This window comes from Macrosteles quadrilineatus, unplaced genomic scaffold (genome assembly GCF_028750875.1).
Source record: "Macrosteles quadrilineatus isolate MER2022 unplaced genomic scaffold, UCM_ALF_1.0 Scaffold_20__1_contigs__length_2534061, whole genome shotgun sequence".
Classification (NCBI taxonomy): Eukaryota; Metazoa; Arthropoda; class Insecta; order Hemiptera; family Cicadellidae; genus Macrosteles; species Macrosteles quadrilineatus.
The window spans coordinates 2,248,439-2,267,992 of NW_026542613.1; the positions used below are offsets into that span (position 1 = coordinate 2,248,439).

A 19,554-nucleotide genomic window follows, 5' to 3' on the forward strand; every position below is an offset into this window, starting at 1 on the left:
GATTTGAGGTGAGACAAACCAATATAAATGTTTTTAAACTTTTGTTTTATTTTACAATATTAAATCTTAGGGTGGGTACATACATGTTGTGCTCAATAGAAAAAAACAAGAAACTTTGGTATCACAATCACTGGGGAGGTGGGGGTGGAGGGGGAGCATCAGCAGCGCCCCAGGCAAAGCCGCCGGGTCTGTCTTCTGGCATGGGCACATAGTCAGAGTCATCCGCTGGCGCATCAAACAGTGTCTTTCTGGAAATGATCAAAAATTTAGAGGTGTGTTAAATATAGACATGGAGTAAGGCAGGGCAGAATACAGCGATATGTAGGGAGGCATAGGGTAAAGCTAGGCCGAGAGTAGGGTACAGCTAGAGCCAGTTGGACAGGGTAGAGTACAGTTGGGGCTAGCAGGGCAGGGAAGGGTACAGCTAGGAACAGTGGGGCAGGGTAGGGCCCTACGTACCGCTGGGGCTAGCAGGGCAGGGTAGGTACAGCTAGGGGAGCAGGATAGGGTACAGCTAGGGCCAGTAGGGTAGGGTAGGGTACCTACCGCTGGGGCTAGCAGGGCAGGGTAGGTACAGCTAGGGCCAGTAGGGCAGGGTGGGCACAGCTAGGGCCAGTAGAGCAGGGTAGGTACAGCTAGGATAGCAGGGCAGGGTAGGTACAGCTAGGACCAGTAGGGCAGAGTAGGGTACCGCTGGGGCTAGCAGGGCAGGGTAGGGTACAGCTAGGGCCAGTAGGGCAGGGTAGGTACAGCTAGGACCAGTAGGGCAGGGTAGGGTACGGCTAGGGCTAGCAGCGCAGGGTGGGTACGGCTAGGGCTAGCAGCGCAGGGTGGGTACGGCTAGGGCTAGCAGCGCAGGGTAGGTACAGCTGGGCCAGTAGGGCAGGGTAGGTACAGCTAGGACCAGTAGGGCAGGGTAGGTACAGCTAGGACCAGTAGGGCAGGGTAGGGTACGGCTAGGGCTAGCAGGGCAGGGTTGGTACAGCTAGGGCCAGTAGAGCAGGGTAGGGTACCGCTGGGGCTAGCAGGGCAGGGTACAGCTAGGGGAGCAGGGTAGGGTACAGCTAGGGGAGCAGGGTAGGGTACAGCTAGGGGAGCAGGGTAGGGTACAGCTAGGGCCAGTAGGGCAGGGTAGGAACAGCTAGGGCCAGTAGGGCAGGGTAGGGTACAGCTAGGGCTAGCAGGGCAGGGTAGGTACAGCTAGGGAAGCAGGGTAGGGTACAGCTAGGGCCAGTAGGGCAGGGTAGGTACAGCTAGGGCCAGTAGGGCAGGGTAGGTACAGCTAGGGCCAGTAGGGCAGGGTAGGTACAGCTAGGCTAGCAGGGCAGGGTAGGGTACAGCTAGGGCCAGTAGGCCAGGGTAGGTACAGCTAGGATAGCAGGGCAGGGTAGGTACAGCTAGGATAGCAGGGCAGGGTAGGTACAGCTAGGATAGCAGGGCAGGGTAGGTACAGCTAGGACCAGTAGGGCAGGGTAGGGTACGGCTAGGGCCAGCAGGGCAGGGTAGTTACAGCTAGGGCCAGTAGGGCAGGGTAGGTACAGCTAGGGCCAGTAGGGCAGGGTAGGTACAGCTAGGGCCAGTAGGGCAGGGCAGGTACAGCTAGGGCCAGTAGGGCAGGGTAGGTACAGCTAGGACCAGTAGGGCAGGGTAGGGTTAGCAGGGCAGGGTAGGCACAGCTAGGGCCAGTAGATCAGGGTAGGGTACCGCTGGGGCTAGCAGGGCAGGGTAGGTACAGCTAGGGCCAGTAGGGCAGGGTAGGTACAGCTAGGGCCAGTAGGGCAGGGTAGGTACAGCTAGGGCCAGTAGGGCAGGGTAGGTACAGCTAGGCTAGCAACGCAGAGTAGGGTACAGCTAGGGCCAGCAGGGCAGGGTAGGTACAGCTAGGACCAGTAGGGCAGGGTAGGGTACGGCTAGGGCTAGCAGGGCAGGGTAGGTACAGCTAGTGCCAGTAGGGCAGGGTAGGTACAGCTAGGATAGCAGGGCAGGGTAGGTACAGCTAGGGCCAGTAGGGCAGGGTTGGCACAGCTAGGGCCAGTAGAGCAGGGTAGGGTACCGCTGGGGCTAGCAGGGCAGGGTAGGTACAGCTAGGGCCAGTAGGGCAGGGTAGGTACAGCTAGGGCAAGTAGGGCAGGGTAGGTACAGCTAGGCTAGCAGGGCAGGGTAGGGTACAGCTAGGGCCAGTAGGCCAGGGTAGGTACAGCTAGGATAGCAGGGCAGGGTAGGTACAGCTAGGACCAGTAGGGCAGGGTAGGGTACGGCTAGGGCTAGCAGGGCAGGGTGGTTACAGCTAGGGCCAGTAGGGCAGGGTAGGTACAGCTAGGGCCAGTAGGGCAGGGTAGGTACAGCTAGGCTAGCAGGGCAGGGTAGGGTACAGCTAGGGCCAGTAGGGCAGGATAGGTACAGCTAGGGCCAGTAGGGCAGGGTAGGTACAGCTAGGCTAGCAGGGCAGGGTAGGGTACAGCTAGGGCCAGTAGGGCAGGATAGGTACAGCTAGGGCCAGTAGGGCAGGGTAAGTACAGCTAGGCTAGCAGGGCAGGGTAGGTACAGCTAGGGCCAGTAGGGCAGGGTAGGTACAGCTAGGACCAGTAGGGCAGGGTAGGGTACCGCTGGGGCTAGCAGGGCAGGGTAGGGTAGGGTACAGCTAGGGCCAGTAGGGCAGGGTAGGATCAGCTAGGCTAGCAGGGCAGGGTAGGTACAGCTAGGGCCAGTAGGGCAGGGTAGGTTCAGCTAGGCTAGCAGGGCAGGGTAGGGTACAGTTAGGGCCAGTAGGGCAGCGTAGGTACAGCTATGCTAGCAGGGCAGGGTAGGGTGCAGCTGGGGCCAATAGGGTGGGGCAGCTGCTTGCCCTAGCTGTACCTACCCTGCCCTGCTAGCCCCAGCTGCACCCTACCCTGCCCTACTGGTCATAGCTGTACCCTACCCTGCCCTACTGGCCCCAGCTACCTAGCTGTACCTATCCTGACCTGCTAGCCCTAGCTGTACCTACCCTGCCCTGGTAGCCCTAGCTGTACCTACCCTGCCCTGCTAGCCCTAGCTGTACCCTACCCTGCCCTACTGGTCCTAGCTGTACCCTACCCTGCTCTGCTCGCCCTAGCTGTACCTACCCTGCCCTGCTAGCCCTAGCTGTACCTACCCTGCCCTGGTAGCCCTAGCTGTACCTACCCTGCCCTGCTAGCCCTAGCTGTACCCTACCCTGCCCTACTGGTCCTAGCTGTACCCTACCCTGCTCTGCTCGCCCTAGCTGTACCTACCCTGACCTGCTAGCCTAGCTGTACCTACCCTGCCCTGCTAGCCCTAGCTGTACCTACCCTGCCCTACTACCCTAGCTGTATCCTACCCTGCCCTACCGGCCCCAGCTGCACCCTACCCTGCCCTACTGGACCCAGCTGCATCCTACCCTGCCCTACTACCCTAGCTGTATCCTACCCTGCCCTACTGGCCCCAGCTGCACCTAACCTGCTCTGCTAGCCCTGGCTGTACCTGCCCTACCCTGCTAGCCCCAGCTGCACCCCACCCTGCCCGCTAGCCCCAGCTGCACCCTACCCTGCCCTGCTAGCCCTAGCTGTACCTACCCTGCCCTGGTAGCCCTAGCTGTACCTACCCTGCCCTGCTAGCCCTAGCTGTACCCTACCCTGCCCTACTGGTCCTAGCTGTACCCTACCCTGCTCTGCTCGCCCTAGCTGTACCTACCCTGACCTGCTAGCCTAGCTGTACCAACCCTGCCCTGCTAGCCCCAGCTGTACCTAACCTGCCCTACTTCCCTAGCTGTACCTACCCTGCCCTGCTAGCCCTAGCTGTACCTACCCTGCCCTGGTAGCCCTAGCTGTACCTACCCTGCCCTGCTAGCCCCAGCTGTACCTAACCTGCCCTACTTCCCTAGCTGTACCTACCCTGCCCTGCTAGCCCTAGCTGTACCTACCCTGCCCTGGTAGCCCTAGCTGTACCTACCCTGCCCTGCTAGCCCTAGCTGTACCCTACCCTGCCCTACTGGTCCTAGCTGTACCCTACCCTGCTCTGCTCGCCCTAGCTGTACCTACCCTGACCTGCTAGCCTAGCTGTACCTACCCTGCCCTGCTAGCCCTAGCTGTACCTACCCTGCCCTGGTAGCCCTAGCTGTACCTACCCTGCCCTGCTAGCCCCAGCTGCACCCTACCCTGCCCTGCTAGCCCTAGCTGTACCTACCCTGCCCTGGTAGCCCTAGCTGTACCTACCCTGCCCTGCTAGCCCTAGCTGTACCCTACCCTGCCCTACTGGTCCTAGCTGTACCCTACCCTGCTCTGCTCGCCCTAGCTGTACCTACCCTGACCTGCTAGCCTAGCTGTACCAACCCTGCCCTGCTAGCCCCAGCTGTACCTACCCTGCCCTACTTCCCTAGCTGTACCTACCCTGCCCTACTACCCTAGCTGTAGTGATGTAAAATTCCCGGGAATTTAATATCGAGGAAATATTCCCAGGGAATATTGCCGGCAATATTCCCAAAATTCATAAATTCCCGGGAATTTATTTTTAATCAGCAATGTAGGTTTAAAAACTGTTACTTAATAGTTAAAAGCCATAATTATAAGGTTAAATCAACCACAAAAACTGAAATATATTATAATACAGAGTTTGAATTGAAATAAATAACTGGGAATTTATAATTTTATATGCTAAATTGCTCAAATCAGTCACTGTGGTAGTTTGTTTTAAATAAAACAACAGAATTTAAAAAAAATTATAAATTCCCAATTTTTGGGAATATTCCCAGTTTTGGGCCAAAGAAATATTCCCGGCAATATTCCCATTTTATAAGTTCCCTCCCACTGGGAATATTCCCGGCCCACATCACTACCTAGCTGTATCCTACCCTGCCCTACTGGCCCCAGCTGCATCCTACCCTGCCCTCCTTTCCCCAGCTGCACCTACCCTGCTCTGCTAGCCCCAGCTGTACCCCGCCCTACCCTGCTAGCCCCAGCTGCACCCCACCCTGCCCTGCTAGCCCTAGCTGTACACTACCCTGCCCTACTGGTCCTAGCTGTACCCTACCCTGCTCTACTGGCCCTAGCTGTACCTACCCTGACCTGCAGGCCTAGCTGTACCTACCCTGCCCTGCTAGCCCTAGCTGTACCTACCCTGCCCTACTACCCTAGCTGTATCCTACCCTGCCCTACTGGCCCCAGCTGCACCCTACCCTGCCCTACTGGCCCCAGCTGCATCCTAACCTGCCCTACTACCCTAGCTGTATCCTACCCTGCCCTAATACCCTAGCTGTATCCTACCCATCCCCACTAGCCCTAGCTGTACCTACCCTGACCTGCTAGCCTAGCTGTACCTACCCTGCCCTGGTAGCCCTAGCTGTACCTACCCTGCCCTGCTAGCCCTAGCTGTACCCTACCCTGCCCTGCTGGCCCTAGCTGTACCTACCCTGACCTGCTAGCCTAGCTGTACCTACCCTGCCCTGCTAGCCCTAGCTGTATCCTACCCTGCCCTTCTACTAGCTGTACCTACCCTGCCCTGGTAGCCCTAGCTGTACCCTACCCTGCTCTGCTGGCCCTAGCTGTACCTACCCTGACCTGCTAGCCTAGCTGTACCTACCCTGCCCTACTACCCTAGCTGCACCCTACCCTGTCCTACTGGCCCCAGCTGCATCCTACCCTGCCCTACTACCCTAGCTGTATCCTACCCTGCCCTACTGGCCACAGCTGCACCTACCCTGCTCTGCTAGCCCTGGCTGTACCTGCCCTACCCTGCTAGCCCCAGCTGCACCCCACCCTGCCCGCTAGCCCCAGCTGTACCTACCCTGCCCTACTGGCCCCAGCTGCACCCTACCTGCCGTACTGGCCCCAGCTGCATCCTACCCTGCCCTACTACCCTAGCTGTACCTACCCTGACCTGCTAGCCTAGCTGTACCTACCCTGCGCTACTGGCCACAGCTGCACTTTACCCTGCGCTGCTAGCCTCAGCTGCACCCTACCCTGCCCTAGCTGTACCTACCCTCTACCCTGTCTGTACCCTGTACCACTTACAGCCCCAATATCCTTGCCCCCCCAGTACCCTACACTCCCCCCCCCCCTATAGCCCCAGTATCATCCTACCTATAGCCCCAATCACTGTCCCACCTATAGCCCCAGAATCATACATTGACCCACCTGTAGTCCCAATACTCTACACTGTCCCACTTATAGGCGCAATACCCTACACTGTCCCACCTATAGCCCCAGTACCCTTCACTGTCCCACCTATAGCCCCAATACCAACACTGTCCCACCGAGCCCCCACTGTCCCACTTATAGCCGCAATACCCTACACTGTCCTACCTATAGCCCCAGTACCCTTCACTGTCCCACCTATAGCCACAATACTCTACACTGTCCCACCTATATCCCCAGAATCATACACAGTCCCACCTATAGCCCCAGTCCTACACTGTCCCACCTATAGCTTCAATACCACACCGATAGCCCCAATACCCTACACTGAGTAAATTTGGCCCAAAAATTGTCTTGGTCCACAATACATAAATTTTAACATGCATCTATCAGTGATTTTGAATATAAGTGCTACTCACAAGATCTGAGGAGTCTTGAGAATTCTAAATCCTCCGTTTTGGTGTGGAAAGACATCCTCTAAGAAGTAGTAGCAATGTCCGACAATCATCCCCATAAGGTCCACCCAGATAGGGTTGCCCAGCAGAACTGAGAATCCCAGCAGCACCCAGGGTAGGTACGGAGCCTGGACATACATACATCACAGCTGGAGTTGCACAGTACATGCTGAATTACTTTAATACTGAATATACTTTAATACTTTAATGCTGAATTACACATATTAGGCCTATTTAGCAAAAAACCTCAGTTACATGGTCATTTATACTGATGATATCGAGTTTTCAACATATACAATAAAATATTGTAAACTTGTTACTTTGTGTTTGTATACTGCAGCTGGATCAGGATAGCTGACCTTTTTTATCATGAAAGTTAACTTAATGGGCACTCTCCAGTTATTGAATACATGAAACATAACATATTGATTCCATTGTTTTCAAAATGGCATTTAAAATTGTCTTTTTAGAATGTACATACAATTTAAATAGACTTATTTATTCTTTGTATTTTCTCTCTAAACATACTTGCTTTACAGGTTGCAGAATGCAAGCCAACGCTGTAAGCTAAAAATGTCAAAAATTGTCGCATTTACATTCAAAATAAAATAATGGTGCTCCAGAAATAATATTAAGTTGACCGCCATAATGGTAAATATTTTTAAAATTCAAATCCATCCCAAAAAAATTAAGGAGAGTAGGTACCCCGTAAAGTTAACTGTGATATAAATAGTCAGCTATTTACACACTAGCGTAGGCCCATGATGAACCGTGTAAACCATTTCGAGCAGTTCCAGGGAAACTTAGTCATTCACTAGCTATGTCATAAAACTAGGGTTTTTACCTATTCCACAAGGTCAATAACTCCACGTGACCTGACCATCCTCAATCGTTTCAATGGAACATTGACTGGTACACTCAAAAGACTGAGGAAATTATATATATCGGCTAATGTTAAAATCTCACCTCTCAAAAACAGTAAAAATTAATATGTTAATCTCACCTCTCAAAAACAGTAAAAATTAATATGTTAAGTCTGCTAACTACTATAGTACTTCAATCATGCTGAAAAGATAAGAGGTGTTATTTTACAGAATTACCTTCTCTCTGGGAATGTTAATTAACAGTTTGTGAAAAAATATTTTTAATTTTACAGAAGTCCTTGTATAGTAGTTAGTTAATGGTACAAATTTCATAATGGATTCTTAATTTCTTTTTGGGGGACATGGCAACAGGACCTGTGCACAACAGTTTTGGCCCAACAATATTTTTTTATTTAAAATCCACCACTAAATTTTTTTTAGTGGGTTACAATCTTAAAATATCACTTTTTTTCTTTGGGATCATTAAAAGTACGAAAAGTAATTTTAAAATTCAAAAATCCAACACATTTTAGAAGTAGGGTGTTTTTTTAAGGTGAAGTGTGATTTTCGAAAAACGCTTAAGAGTGTCTAGTAGAAAATAATTCCTGACTAAAAATTCTTTCAAATCTTTGCTGGCTCTTATCGCTTTTAAGCTATGACCGTTAAAAAAACAACATGTTTTTCTCAAAAAAGGGGTATTTAAGGGAAAATTTTTGGGAGGGTTGTGATTTGAAAGTGTAACTTTGGATTTTCTGGGTGGTTTAGACGGACCTCCATAAAAAATTTCAGATCCCTAGCTATTCTAGAAGTGGACCTGATCAGTTAGTCTAAAGTACGTGGTCTGATTCACCCTGTATAGCTGTTTAACAAACACAATTCTAGTAAAAGTTATTCTAAAAAAGAATATACTACGCAATAGAAAGACCAAACAGTAAATCTAAAAGTTAACATGAAGATTTAGTGCTACCAACAAGTATGAACTACTTCAGTGATAACCTCTCATTCGCTATACAAGAATGATAACATATGCATATTTGTGGGGTTAGAGCTGCTCCTAACATGTGGATTAAAATCCAATAGGATTTTTATTTGCCCTTTGGATTATAGATGTAGATAGCCTATGGTAAACCAAGGGTTAGGTCCGTCTCCTAAGCCGAGGTTACCGATGCTGGTCGTTATTACTGCTGTTAGAGTTCACACTCAATAAGAAGAAATGTTCTTTAATATTATTATGTAAACTTGAATAAAATTTGTATGATTTGCATGCAATTTTTTATGAAAATTTTAAAACAAAATATCACGTAGATGTATTCGTAATTTTGAATTATTTCTAAAATATTGCTATTTGAAAAAATAGCAGGAAATTAATTCTAAAACTATTTGTTGCTATTAGACTCCGTTAGTGCAGCAGTAATGAAGGATTGGACGCAGCAAAGGTGAAAAATGCCCGTTTTGAGACACAACACCAACTCAGAGAGCCCTCAGTGTTACAATTCAAGTTCTATTAATACAATTTAAACTACAGAATATAATGTTATAAAACTGTTAAAACCCACATTGAAATTAAGGATCCCGAAGAAGCTCATTCTTGTGAATGGATTCCTTCTTGACCAAATGTAGACAAGCATTATCGTAAATGCTTGGCCGAGAAACAACAAGTTGATGAAAAATGCAAAAATCTGTTGACAGGTTAAGGAATGGGATATAGTTTGACTAAGTTTTCAAAACCTACTAATTGCTCAACAAAAATATAAATTAAAATAAATTTGTAGATTGTGTCAAACGCAGTTGAAAAGAACTACTTTGTTAAGTTCAAGCAGTATTTGAACATATGATCATTTTTTAGTTTTAGTTTCAAATTATAAAATTGTGGCCTACAATTTTCATGAATTGTAGCCTCTACTTTAATAATCTATGGCTCACTGTCGAGTAAAATGTTTAAAGCTCTATTATTGGTAATTCAAAAGTTTTGTTTTTCTAGATGCTCTGACTTTTATTTGGTAAAGGGGGGCAGGCTTGTACCAACCCTAGCTTTGTTATAGTAATGAATGCCAATTAAAAGGATACAATCATGCATACACCTCCAAATAAAAACATGAGAACGAAATCAGCTGTCTTTCCTCTGAAAGATCCTTCCTCCAACATTCTGCAGTAGCGGTACGTGAAGATCATGTTGAAGATGAAATTGAACCCGATGGTCCCGAAGAACAAAAATGTCGTTACAAGCCTCCAAACCTAAAAAAGGAAATAGTTACATTAGGTACTACCTACCTCTACAAGTTACAAAATAAATATTTTTTAGCTCTTACGGTAGGATATTGGCTTTACAAACCAGTACCTAAAAATCTTAAGAGTCCCTGGAGGCCAGCGGCCATCTTGGATTTTCCCGCCATAAAAGCAATCTTTTTTGTCATTTTAAAACAGCTAGAGTTATTTTATTATCTCAAAATATTTTTTTTCAAATAAGTTACCAAAATGATTGTAATTTATTGTGGGGAAATTGTTTTATGAGTTAAGGCTAGGGATCCCAGACGTCCTCTTTTTGGGTACAAAAAAAACCTCCGGGGGGATTTTTGGCAATCATTTCAAATGTCCGGGATTTTGAATTTGTGAGAGATAAAAAAATATTTCTGCAAGTATTAATATTAGCAATCAGCTTTTATAAGAAATCGTCATCATAACATTAAACTAAGTTAAAATACTACACTTTAATAATATCTTACGTATAAAAGTGTCATTTCCTCTTTCTTAAGGTCAAATTTCGTGTATAACGTACGCTAGAAACCATTGGAAATACTGTAGAACCAAACGGAACGGAAGGCGAACAATGGGTTTCCTGCTTTGCCTGACTCCGCTGACTGTAAACTCTGCTCACTAGTAGCCAGTTTGCCAGGCCAGTAGCATACTAGCGACCTTCGGCCCGGACCCCAACCCCAAAAAATATTTTATATATAGATAAACTATTATACCAGGGGAACTTTAATAATTTTTATTGCAAATCGTTCTACCAAATTGATTTCATTGTAGTCTTTACACTTGTGTCAAACGAATGGACTAATTACAAACTCTAACCCAAACCTCGGGATCGTTCGAGTCTGACAATTTTTTGTACATTATGAATAGTAGGGAAGATTGGCAGACGACGGACGCTTTCAGCGATATACGGCATCGGCAGTGTAAAGAAAAGAAGTTGTATCAAAGTCCAAGCTTGAAGGGTAATTGAATATTAATTTATCTAAACTAGGTCCTCAAAATAGCTTAAAAACTACTAATTTTAGCACGTTATTTCCAAATTTTCCCCTTTATTTCCAAAAAGCCCCCCGGTGACCCCCCCAAAATATATGTCTAGGACCGCCCTTGGTGAGTAATTTTGTCCTCTTTTTTGATGGAGGGTCCCTGGGAACCCTAGTTAAGGCTCCATGGACTTTTAAGTATTTAATCAATTTTAAGTAGTCAACTACAACTCAACAGGTTTGCACTTTATATGTAACGAAAATTCAACACCTAAACCACCCCGATTATTCCCTGGTCTTCAAGACTGAGAAGAGGAGCAAGAAAACATTATATTACATAAATTAGAGATAGCTCAATCGTCCAAACTAATGCTGTATGCAAACCGCCATTGAGTTGAGTCCAAATGATTATTAATGATCAAATAATAATACTTTTATACTATGTTTTTTTAGAAGACAAAAATCTGCAATGTAAATTTTACATCCGCCTTTCCCGAAGAAGCACAGGATATCTAGGTGTCAACTGTGGGAGGCTTAATTAAATCTCAGTCAACTATAAAATAGTGACGCCAGACTTTAAATCACTGCCCTAACCTGCGGGCCAGATTTTTTTTATTTTGGACCAAGCTTATTGAACTAAACATACCCATAGACCAATCTTTTCTATTAATTTTTCTGATCAATTAGAATCCAATTTATTTACATTAAATTTCAAATAAACTTGCAATCATATATTTTATTTAATTACAGTAGTTTTGCTTTCTGGTTAATCACTTACTTTGTTGTATCTATTGATGGGTTTCCATTAGTAGTATGTCAATTTTTGTCCATGATATAAAACACAATAAATGTTATAATAAACACACACATCTCACTTGAAGAGGACTGGGTCAACTAAAGCATCAATGCCCATAGAAGTTTATGTCTAAAAAAAGGCTGCTAGTTTTATGGTAAAAATCACCCACATGGTAAACACTGGAACAGCATATAATATAAGGGCTATTCCATCAGACCTACAACTAACAACCAAATAAACCTTAAATTTGGGATGTTGGTGTCAACAATAGTCCACGAAAAATCCTTACGTCAACCATAGTTGACGCTGGTCTGTGGTGAAGGAATTTTTTAACATGTCGGTACCGGTAGCGAAAATGTTAAACCAGCACTGCTAACAACTCATACAAACATATGCATTATCAGTTCTACTATTAAGAACAACTAGGGCATCTGTTGCTTGAGCAATTGCAAAGTATTACATTTTTTTAGTTATTTTTTAGTTTCTTGCAATTGGTAATAGCCTACCGGTATCTAAATGAACAACTGTTAATAAAGCAGAAAACAAAACACAAACATGGGATTTATTGCTGAGATTTTGAATAGTTATAATGGTTTAAATACCTGCATTCAGTAATCCAAAATGTTGCTTGTGGCAACTATAGTTTCGATTCACAGGGAATCATCTTCAGGCCGTACAAGGCGTCGTTATTCATCTCCGTGTATGAAGGTCGTCATTTAATAAATAAATACATAGAACACGAAAACGCACATTGAAAGACGAACATTTAACATTAAAAATACCGAGTACTCTGAAACACGAGACAGGTGACGCGACCGGTTGGAAGTTGTAGCTCAAACTCGGTTCATTTTGGATTACTGAATGCAGGTATTTAAACCATTATAATTATTCAAACCTAACACGGAGGCTAACAACTCTTGAAAATGAAATTTTGAATAGAATTGAACAAGCAGGTAATATTAGTCAGTTAAATTTGGTACTACTGTACGTAGTAACAAAATTTAAAGGAGAAATAGACATTAAAAGCCACACAAAATTGGTACCGGTAAGTCTATATATAATAAAAGCAGAGGGAAAGATACTTTTACGACCATGTTATAATAGGTAACATAGTCTTAGGCCCGGTTCACACGAGAGAAAAATCAAGCGAGCAAGTTGCAACTAGAATTGTCGCGGCCCAGCGACATACCAGCTCACTCGGCGATTATTCTACTGACTAGATCGCCTGGCATGACGTAAACAAATGAGCATTGACAACCGATGTTCTACATTGATGTTTTGCTATCGATATTCCAGGTTTTTAACACCAATGGTAAGTGACCGATGTTTTTGTTGCATAGATAACTTGGACAATAATAATGGTTTTTTGACAATTATTATGTTTTACTGCAGCTAAAATAATGAAATTAAGATAATAATAACAAATTAAACTATGTGAAGGCAAAAATCTAAGAAACGAGCATGCATGAGTGCACACTAAAATGCTTGGACTTAAAATATGCTAGGATCCAACCATTCATCAGGGGTAGCAGCCTACCGCACGAATACTGTGAGCCAAAATAATTTCAAGCTTGGATGTTGTTGTGGTAACAACGTTGAACAGCCATTTGATCCAGTTCTGAGTACAAGTAAGTGAGGGTTTGTGAATCATTTACGAGAACACGTCTGTGGAAACCTATAAAGTCGCGTTTACACCAAAGTTGACAACCAGGTTTCAACTAGTTTCGGAAACTTGTTGCTTTTTCTACAAAATGCAGCGACTTTTTCTGTCGTCAACTAGTGGAGCAACAAGTTTTCCACTAAATTTTGGTTTCCCGCAGAGAGTCGGTAAGGACCAAAGAAAGTTGACAACAAAAAGTTGAAGTAGAACGACGTGTTTCTATGCGCTTTGCGCAGGCAACTTGTTGAAAACGAGTGGAGAACTATCCCTCCTCCTATATTGTATACTTATTGTAAATCTGTATTATTGAATTATTCTAATTATTATAATAGGGTACGGTAAATGTTAGCTATCTTTCTTTAGGCCTAATAACTCTGGATGTGTAGTACAGAGCTAAAGATTTTGATAACAATTTGTTTTTAGGTACTAATCCATAATATCTCCAGGTATTTTTGAATTTTAAATACGGCTCAATTACTTTTTTATCACTAGAAACTAGATTTTTACCTGAAAATGGTTAAAAATAGTTTGTCGTCAATAAAATAAATAATGAGCTTGTATTATTTAAATTTTTTTTTGTATGTTTGACCTACTATTTCAACAGTGAAAAAACAGGCTGGAGTTACATAAATCAATAGGTAACTCAGTTCATGATAAACTAAACTTTACCTTACCTTGATAAACTAACAGCAAAGGAGACTTAATACATAAATTTACGAACTCGCTTTCTTCCCCAAATGGCTCACGAAACAGGATTTTGAGATATTACGTTAGGGTTGCTTAGGTTAGAACAACATTTTATTACATATCATAGTTTAGCAAGGGTGAAGCTATTACCTTATCAGGGCAAAGTTGGACTTAATAGCAAAGTTAATAACTGACCTGTCCGCAAAGGTCGATGCTCGGTTGTATTTTTAAATGCCTTTGGAAATATCTGTATTTTTAAGTGTACATTAATTAACTAACTTAATGGACCTTTTTGCTTCTATTTTTTTTCACTTTTTAGTTACAATGATGGAGCAAGCAAAAATGTTCACTAAAAAAACTAAAAACTATAGATTAGCTACAATGATTGATTGGCTAATTTTTATAAATGGTCACACAGTTATATTATCTAGGTTTTTAGTGCTATAGAATCATTATAGGTTCGCAGTTAATAAGTTATGTTACTTTAGCTGGGTACCCTCCTCACTCTAACTTGAAATTGAAATCCTAACTCTAAATCATATTTTCATATTTTTCGTGACATTGATAAGGGTTCAGAGTCTTGGGTTAGGTGAAGGCGGAATCTAGGACATTGTAGTAAAGATAATCTAGCCAAATCAAGTGTTAATTTTAGGCGTAGTTATACCAGCCACTAAAAGCCATCAGAAAATTTAGCTGAGGAGTGTTTTTATTATATTGAATTTATTTTTGCCTGAGTGGGTAAGATTTGAGTGTCACCCTGTGCATTTTGCCTTCTTATGAATCCATCTTCTTATCACTAATACTATAGTCTATATTTTTAAAAATATGCACATAGGTACATAAAATAGTATAGAAATCGCGTTGATCACAGGCGGAGTGACGACAAGAGAAATTACAGCTTGGATGAACAAATCAAAAAGATAAGAACATAATAACATCCATAGGCATTAAAAACGGATACAAGCCTGATAAAATAATCTACACTATAATGAACATGATTAAAAGAAAACAAAAACCAGTACAGTTGCCAAAAATAACAACCAGACAGATATCAACCCACCAAGATACGTATCCATCAACTATACGGGTAAAATCAGTAGAGTTTTAAAAAGCCTGATGCACATACCTGCCTACAAAGTTGTAAAACCTAACACCATTCCAAATTACATAATTTCTGTGTGTAAATTTCCTTTAAACCTCCATGTAACAACCAATACATAGGCTAGACCAACAATCAACAGACAATTTATCAACAATTAGAGAACATAATTAGTCATCATAACTTCACAAAAATGGTAGCCAAACACCTAGAACAAAATCCAGCTCACACAATAACTTTTTCTGATTCCCTCACGATTCTGAAGCCAAAGTACAAGAAAGCTACCAAATATACAGATGTGTAGTAAATGGATCGAAAAAAAAAGAAAACTAACCAGCTCTACAAATTTCAAATCAATAAAAGAGACTGAAACTAACCAAAACTGGAAACACAGCAACAAACCGGCAACACAACATAGATATGCACCAACCATAAACCAGCAAAGTCCAAACTACCCTCAACTGTTGCAGCCCAAATGCCAAAAACTCCAGTGGAAGAAAGACCTTTCGCTGGTGACTCCACCGCGTGTCTAACACGTTGTCCGATCGACCCGACTGCGGTACTAGTGACAGCGTATGTGTACAAATTTGTATATATATAGACTATAGTTTTAGTGACAAGAAGATAAATTCACAAGACCCACGCAAAGTAGCAAAATTAATAGGGAAACATAAAATTCTTACATAAAAGAGCTCAACATAGGTACATCTACTAATATAGTTAATTTAAGTAACTGCGATGACAAACACAAAACAGCTTTTTAATTGTTGCAATCACAGAAATCATCTGCAAAGATGCACAATTATGATATCCCTGCAACTCGGCTACTCCTGATACTGTAGGCGATCTGTTACGATTTTGCAGTGATCGCTGAAGATTAGGATGATTATCTCCCTGCTACCATAGACCCCGATAACATAGGCATAATTTAAACACTATTATCATTTAGTTTGACAAATAGGCCTACTACCTAACACTTATGACCAGACACCCTTTATATCGATAAATTAAATTTATGTTTATTCTTAATACACCCCCATGACTTTCAGGTTGTTTTCACCCCCTCCCACCACTCTTAAATAGTGATGTGCGTATCGATACGTATCGATACAGAAATCGATACAAGGACCGCAAAATATCGATATTTTGTATCGATACGTGGGAGTGTATCGATATGCCCGTATCAATACACCTATAGCCAATATCGTATTGTTTATTTATTCATATAAATCTTATTTTTAAGGTAAGAAATTTGTCTTCCTATCTTCCTCCCCTCAAAAGTAATAGTGGAAATTTGATATTTTACCCTACCATCCTCAAAAACACTGATAAAACATGTATTTTCAGCTATGTTTTGCAAATAACCTCAAAACTAGGGCCACCATTAATGGAATTGGGGTCACTCATTTTCCATATTATATTATTTGATGTGTAAGTGGCATACCCTCCATCATTATAAGTACCTTTTGGTTCAATTAATTATTCCTGTGTAAAAAAAAAGGAAAACAATAACAAAATGTTTTCCAATTTTGAGGTTTTACCGGAATTTGAAGGTTATGTATGCGAGTTTGATACAAATAAAAAGACACAGGAAGGAAACGGTAAGATTTTCTGAGGTAAGATTACATGCACTAAACCCTCTTTACAAGCGTATAAGTAACATAGTATTATTTGTCTATGCAGCTTGTATATTTGAGTTATTTAAATTTTTTAAAATTTTATAAATAAACAATACGATACGATATTTTATCCGATACGGGTAAAAATCGATACATGAGGATATGATACGATACACGTATCGATACACCACGTTCCGATACGTATCGATACATTGACCCGTATCGCACATCACTACTCTTAAAACGATTAAAGTATAAACATACCTGTTAAAACAGCTTAACCAGCAACGTGAATGTTAATCAAACTTTAGTACTCACCTGCCATTGTTTTAATATTAGAATCGGGTTGAAGTATAGCTGAAAAGGAGACACCAGGTCCAATTGCTGAAACATACAAAAAGATTCAAGGTACAAAGGCTAATCGTTGAAACATGATTAAATTAAACTTTAGTTAGTTTTTTAATGGGCTTGAACAGAACAATGAAATGTAGCTATCAGACTAGGCTACACCATTGTTCCCAGAGGAATAAAGCCCTGTTTACACGACCCGATTTAGGGAGCCTGAATCGGGCCCAATCAATATCGGCCCTGAAATCAGATCGTGTAAACACGTGCTCCTGGTCACGATTTGGCTGGCCATCAGGTAGGGAGGTCGGGAAGGATTTCCATCAGATTTAGGGAGGAAGGGTGGGGATAGCGCACTTCCGCTAACGGATGTGAATTCCAAAGCTCTTCACCAGGCAATTCTCTCAGTACAACCTTGATATGTGTCTGAGTTGTCTTTCAAGTTTTGTTTGTGGTTTTGAGATGACGGAATCTACAGAAGGAAATATCGTAATGTACAAATCTTACAATATGTTGTGGGACACTTCTCAGATTTATATTTACACTTGAAAAAACTTCCAAAAAACAAACCCCAACAATGCGAGATGCCATGCTTGGTAACAATATTTTCTTTAGCCCTGCAGTAAAGAAGTTATTAATAAATCCCTTTTAAATTAAAATAAGCTCAGCTAATCTAACCTAACCTAACCCAACCTCACTCTTAAATGTTCAAAAATTCCATTTAATGACAGAAAAGACATGCGAGGATGATAGGTCGGACTTTATGCGGATTCGTGTCTGTATTAAGTCCTTTGAAGATAGGTGAGATTAGGCAAGGTAAAGTTTAGGTTATAATGAACCGACTCATTAATTTAGGTTAACTCCTTTAGGTTTTTGCACAATTGAAATACCTAGTGGGTGAAACAAAAATTTTTATATTGTTATTTCAGTGTGTTTCACCCACTATTTCAATTGGGCAGAAACAGTCTGGAGGTAACGTAAATTAATAGCCTAAGTCGGTTCATTATAGGTAACCTAAACTTTACCTTCCTAATCTAACTCAACCTAACTTCAAAACACTTAATACAGTCACGAATCCGCATATAAAATCCGACCTACCTTCTCCACATGCCTAAATAAGAGCTGAGCACTTAGTTTCAAAACCAATTGATTTTCATTCTGCATTAAGTCGAGTATAAACAGCTGTTTGCTCTCTTCACTCAGTCCTCAGCCCACATACGGACCCGTTCATACCACGCCATATTACCATCAGTACCGCTAAATTAAACTTAGATTCGTAATTTTAATCTTCGTTTTACATCCACTTAGGAATCTCTCCGACCCAAACTGATTGAATTTTTGGATTCAGCGTGAAAAAAAATCTGTAATTAGTCATCTAAAAATTACATCATATCCCATTGTTGACCTTATTAAATAATTGCCTAATCGGTATATCGAATAATCTACATATCGATATTTTTCATTCAAATGAGTGTAGGACAGATACTAAAGTGCAGCCAATTAGCCTATTACGATTGATTTAAGCAATGAAGTTCTGTCCAATATTTTGAAGCTTCATAAAAGAGCACATTTTCTTTTACTGTTTTGAACAATAAAATGACCGTAAACTTGTATTTGGCCATGTGCCAAATTGAGTTATCTGAGGAGTGAGTGCTGACCAGGGGGCTCTCAACTTTTACCTAAAAAGGCCTGATCGATCTTCCAGAAACAGAATCAACTAAGCCTAAGTTTAGGCCTTGATCATATTAAAAACCCTAAATTAACTTAATTTAGAGATGATATGAACAAAAATCAGTAAGAATAGGCATACAAGTAGGCCAAAATGAACCAAGTAGAATTACTCATTGGACATTCGGGGTACAGTTTCTTAACTGGGCTAAACTTACGCTAATATCGATTGAAACTATCGATTCGATTCGTAAACCTTCATGCGATTTTTCCACCATCAGCAAGTTTGGTTGGTTAGGTTAGGTTATGATAGTTTTATTTTATAATAGATATATATAAAAATATTGATTATTAATCAATATTTTCAATTCGATAGCTTCAATCAATATTAGCATAGCCCAGTTAAGAAACTGTACCCGAACTTCGTTTTATAAGTTCCTTAACTTATCTTGTGTAGGATGGATAAGTTATCATTCTAAGTTAGTCTAGGCTAAATATTAACATAAATAATAACTATAAAAGTTACTATTTATCAGATCCATTTACTTAAATGAGACTTACACATTCAACTGTCCTAAATTTACTAGGCCCTACAAATTAGGTAAGTTGTTAAAGCCTATACTTACGACTGCTAAGGTTGTGATTACGCATGCCGTTGTATATGCTCTAGTGACAACTGGTATTTGTTGGTACTCTTGACGTAAAAAGGTATGGTATTCCATTATCAAACGAATAAATTAACATATCACAATAATTATGCTGATGAAGGAAAATTTCTAATACTTTTAGAGGTTAACATTCGTTAAATGTGTCAGAGAATTTTCACTACATCACAAACCATATAAAAAAAATCATAAGGTAAAAATATTTCGGGTAAGAAACTAGAATAAGTATCACTTCTTTTGGAATGGGCACTAATTAATTAATTTGTACATAACACGTCCATAAACAATTATGAATCACACATACACAGCACAGCAGTTTTGTTGTTGAATGTTGAT

At 42.2% G+C, this 19,554-nt stretch overlaps 1 protein-coding gene across 1 annotated transcript; it reads right to left on the reverse strand.

Moving 5' to 3' along the window:
* Positions 1–28: 28 nt before the first annotated feature.
* Positions 29–19,542, reverse strand: LOC129005366 (derlin-2-like). The gene is made up of 6 exons (XM_054434232.1): positions 19,180–19,542; positions 16,859–16,924; positions 9,514–9,681; positions 9,003–9,125; positions 6,548–6,711; positions 29–248 (listed from the first exon to the last, which is right to left on the reverse strand). Exons 1-6 carry the CDS (start codon positions 19,273–19,275, stop codon positions 128–130), a joined length of 738 nt encoding a protein of 245 aa, XP_054290207.1. The 5' UTR covers positions 19,276–19,542; the 3' UTR covers positions 29–127.
* Between the last annotated feature and the right edge of the window lie 12 nt (positions 19,543–19,554).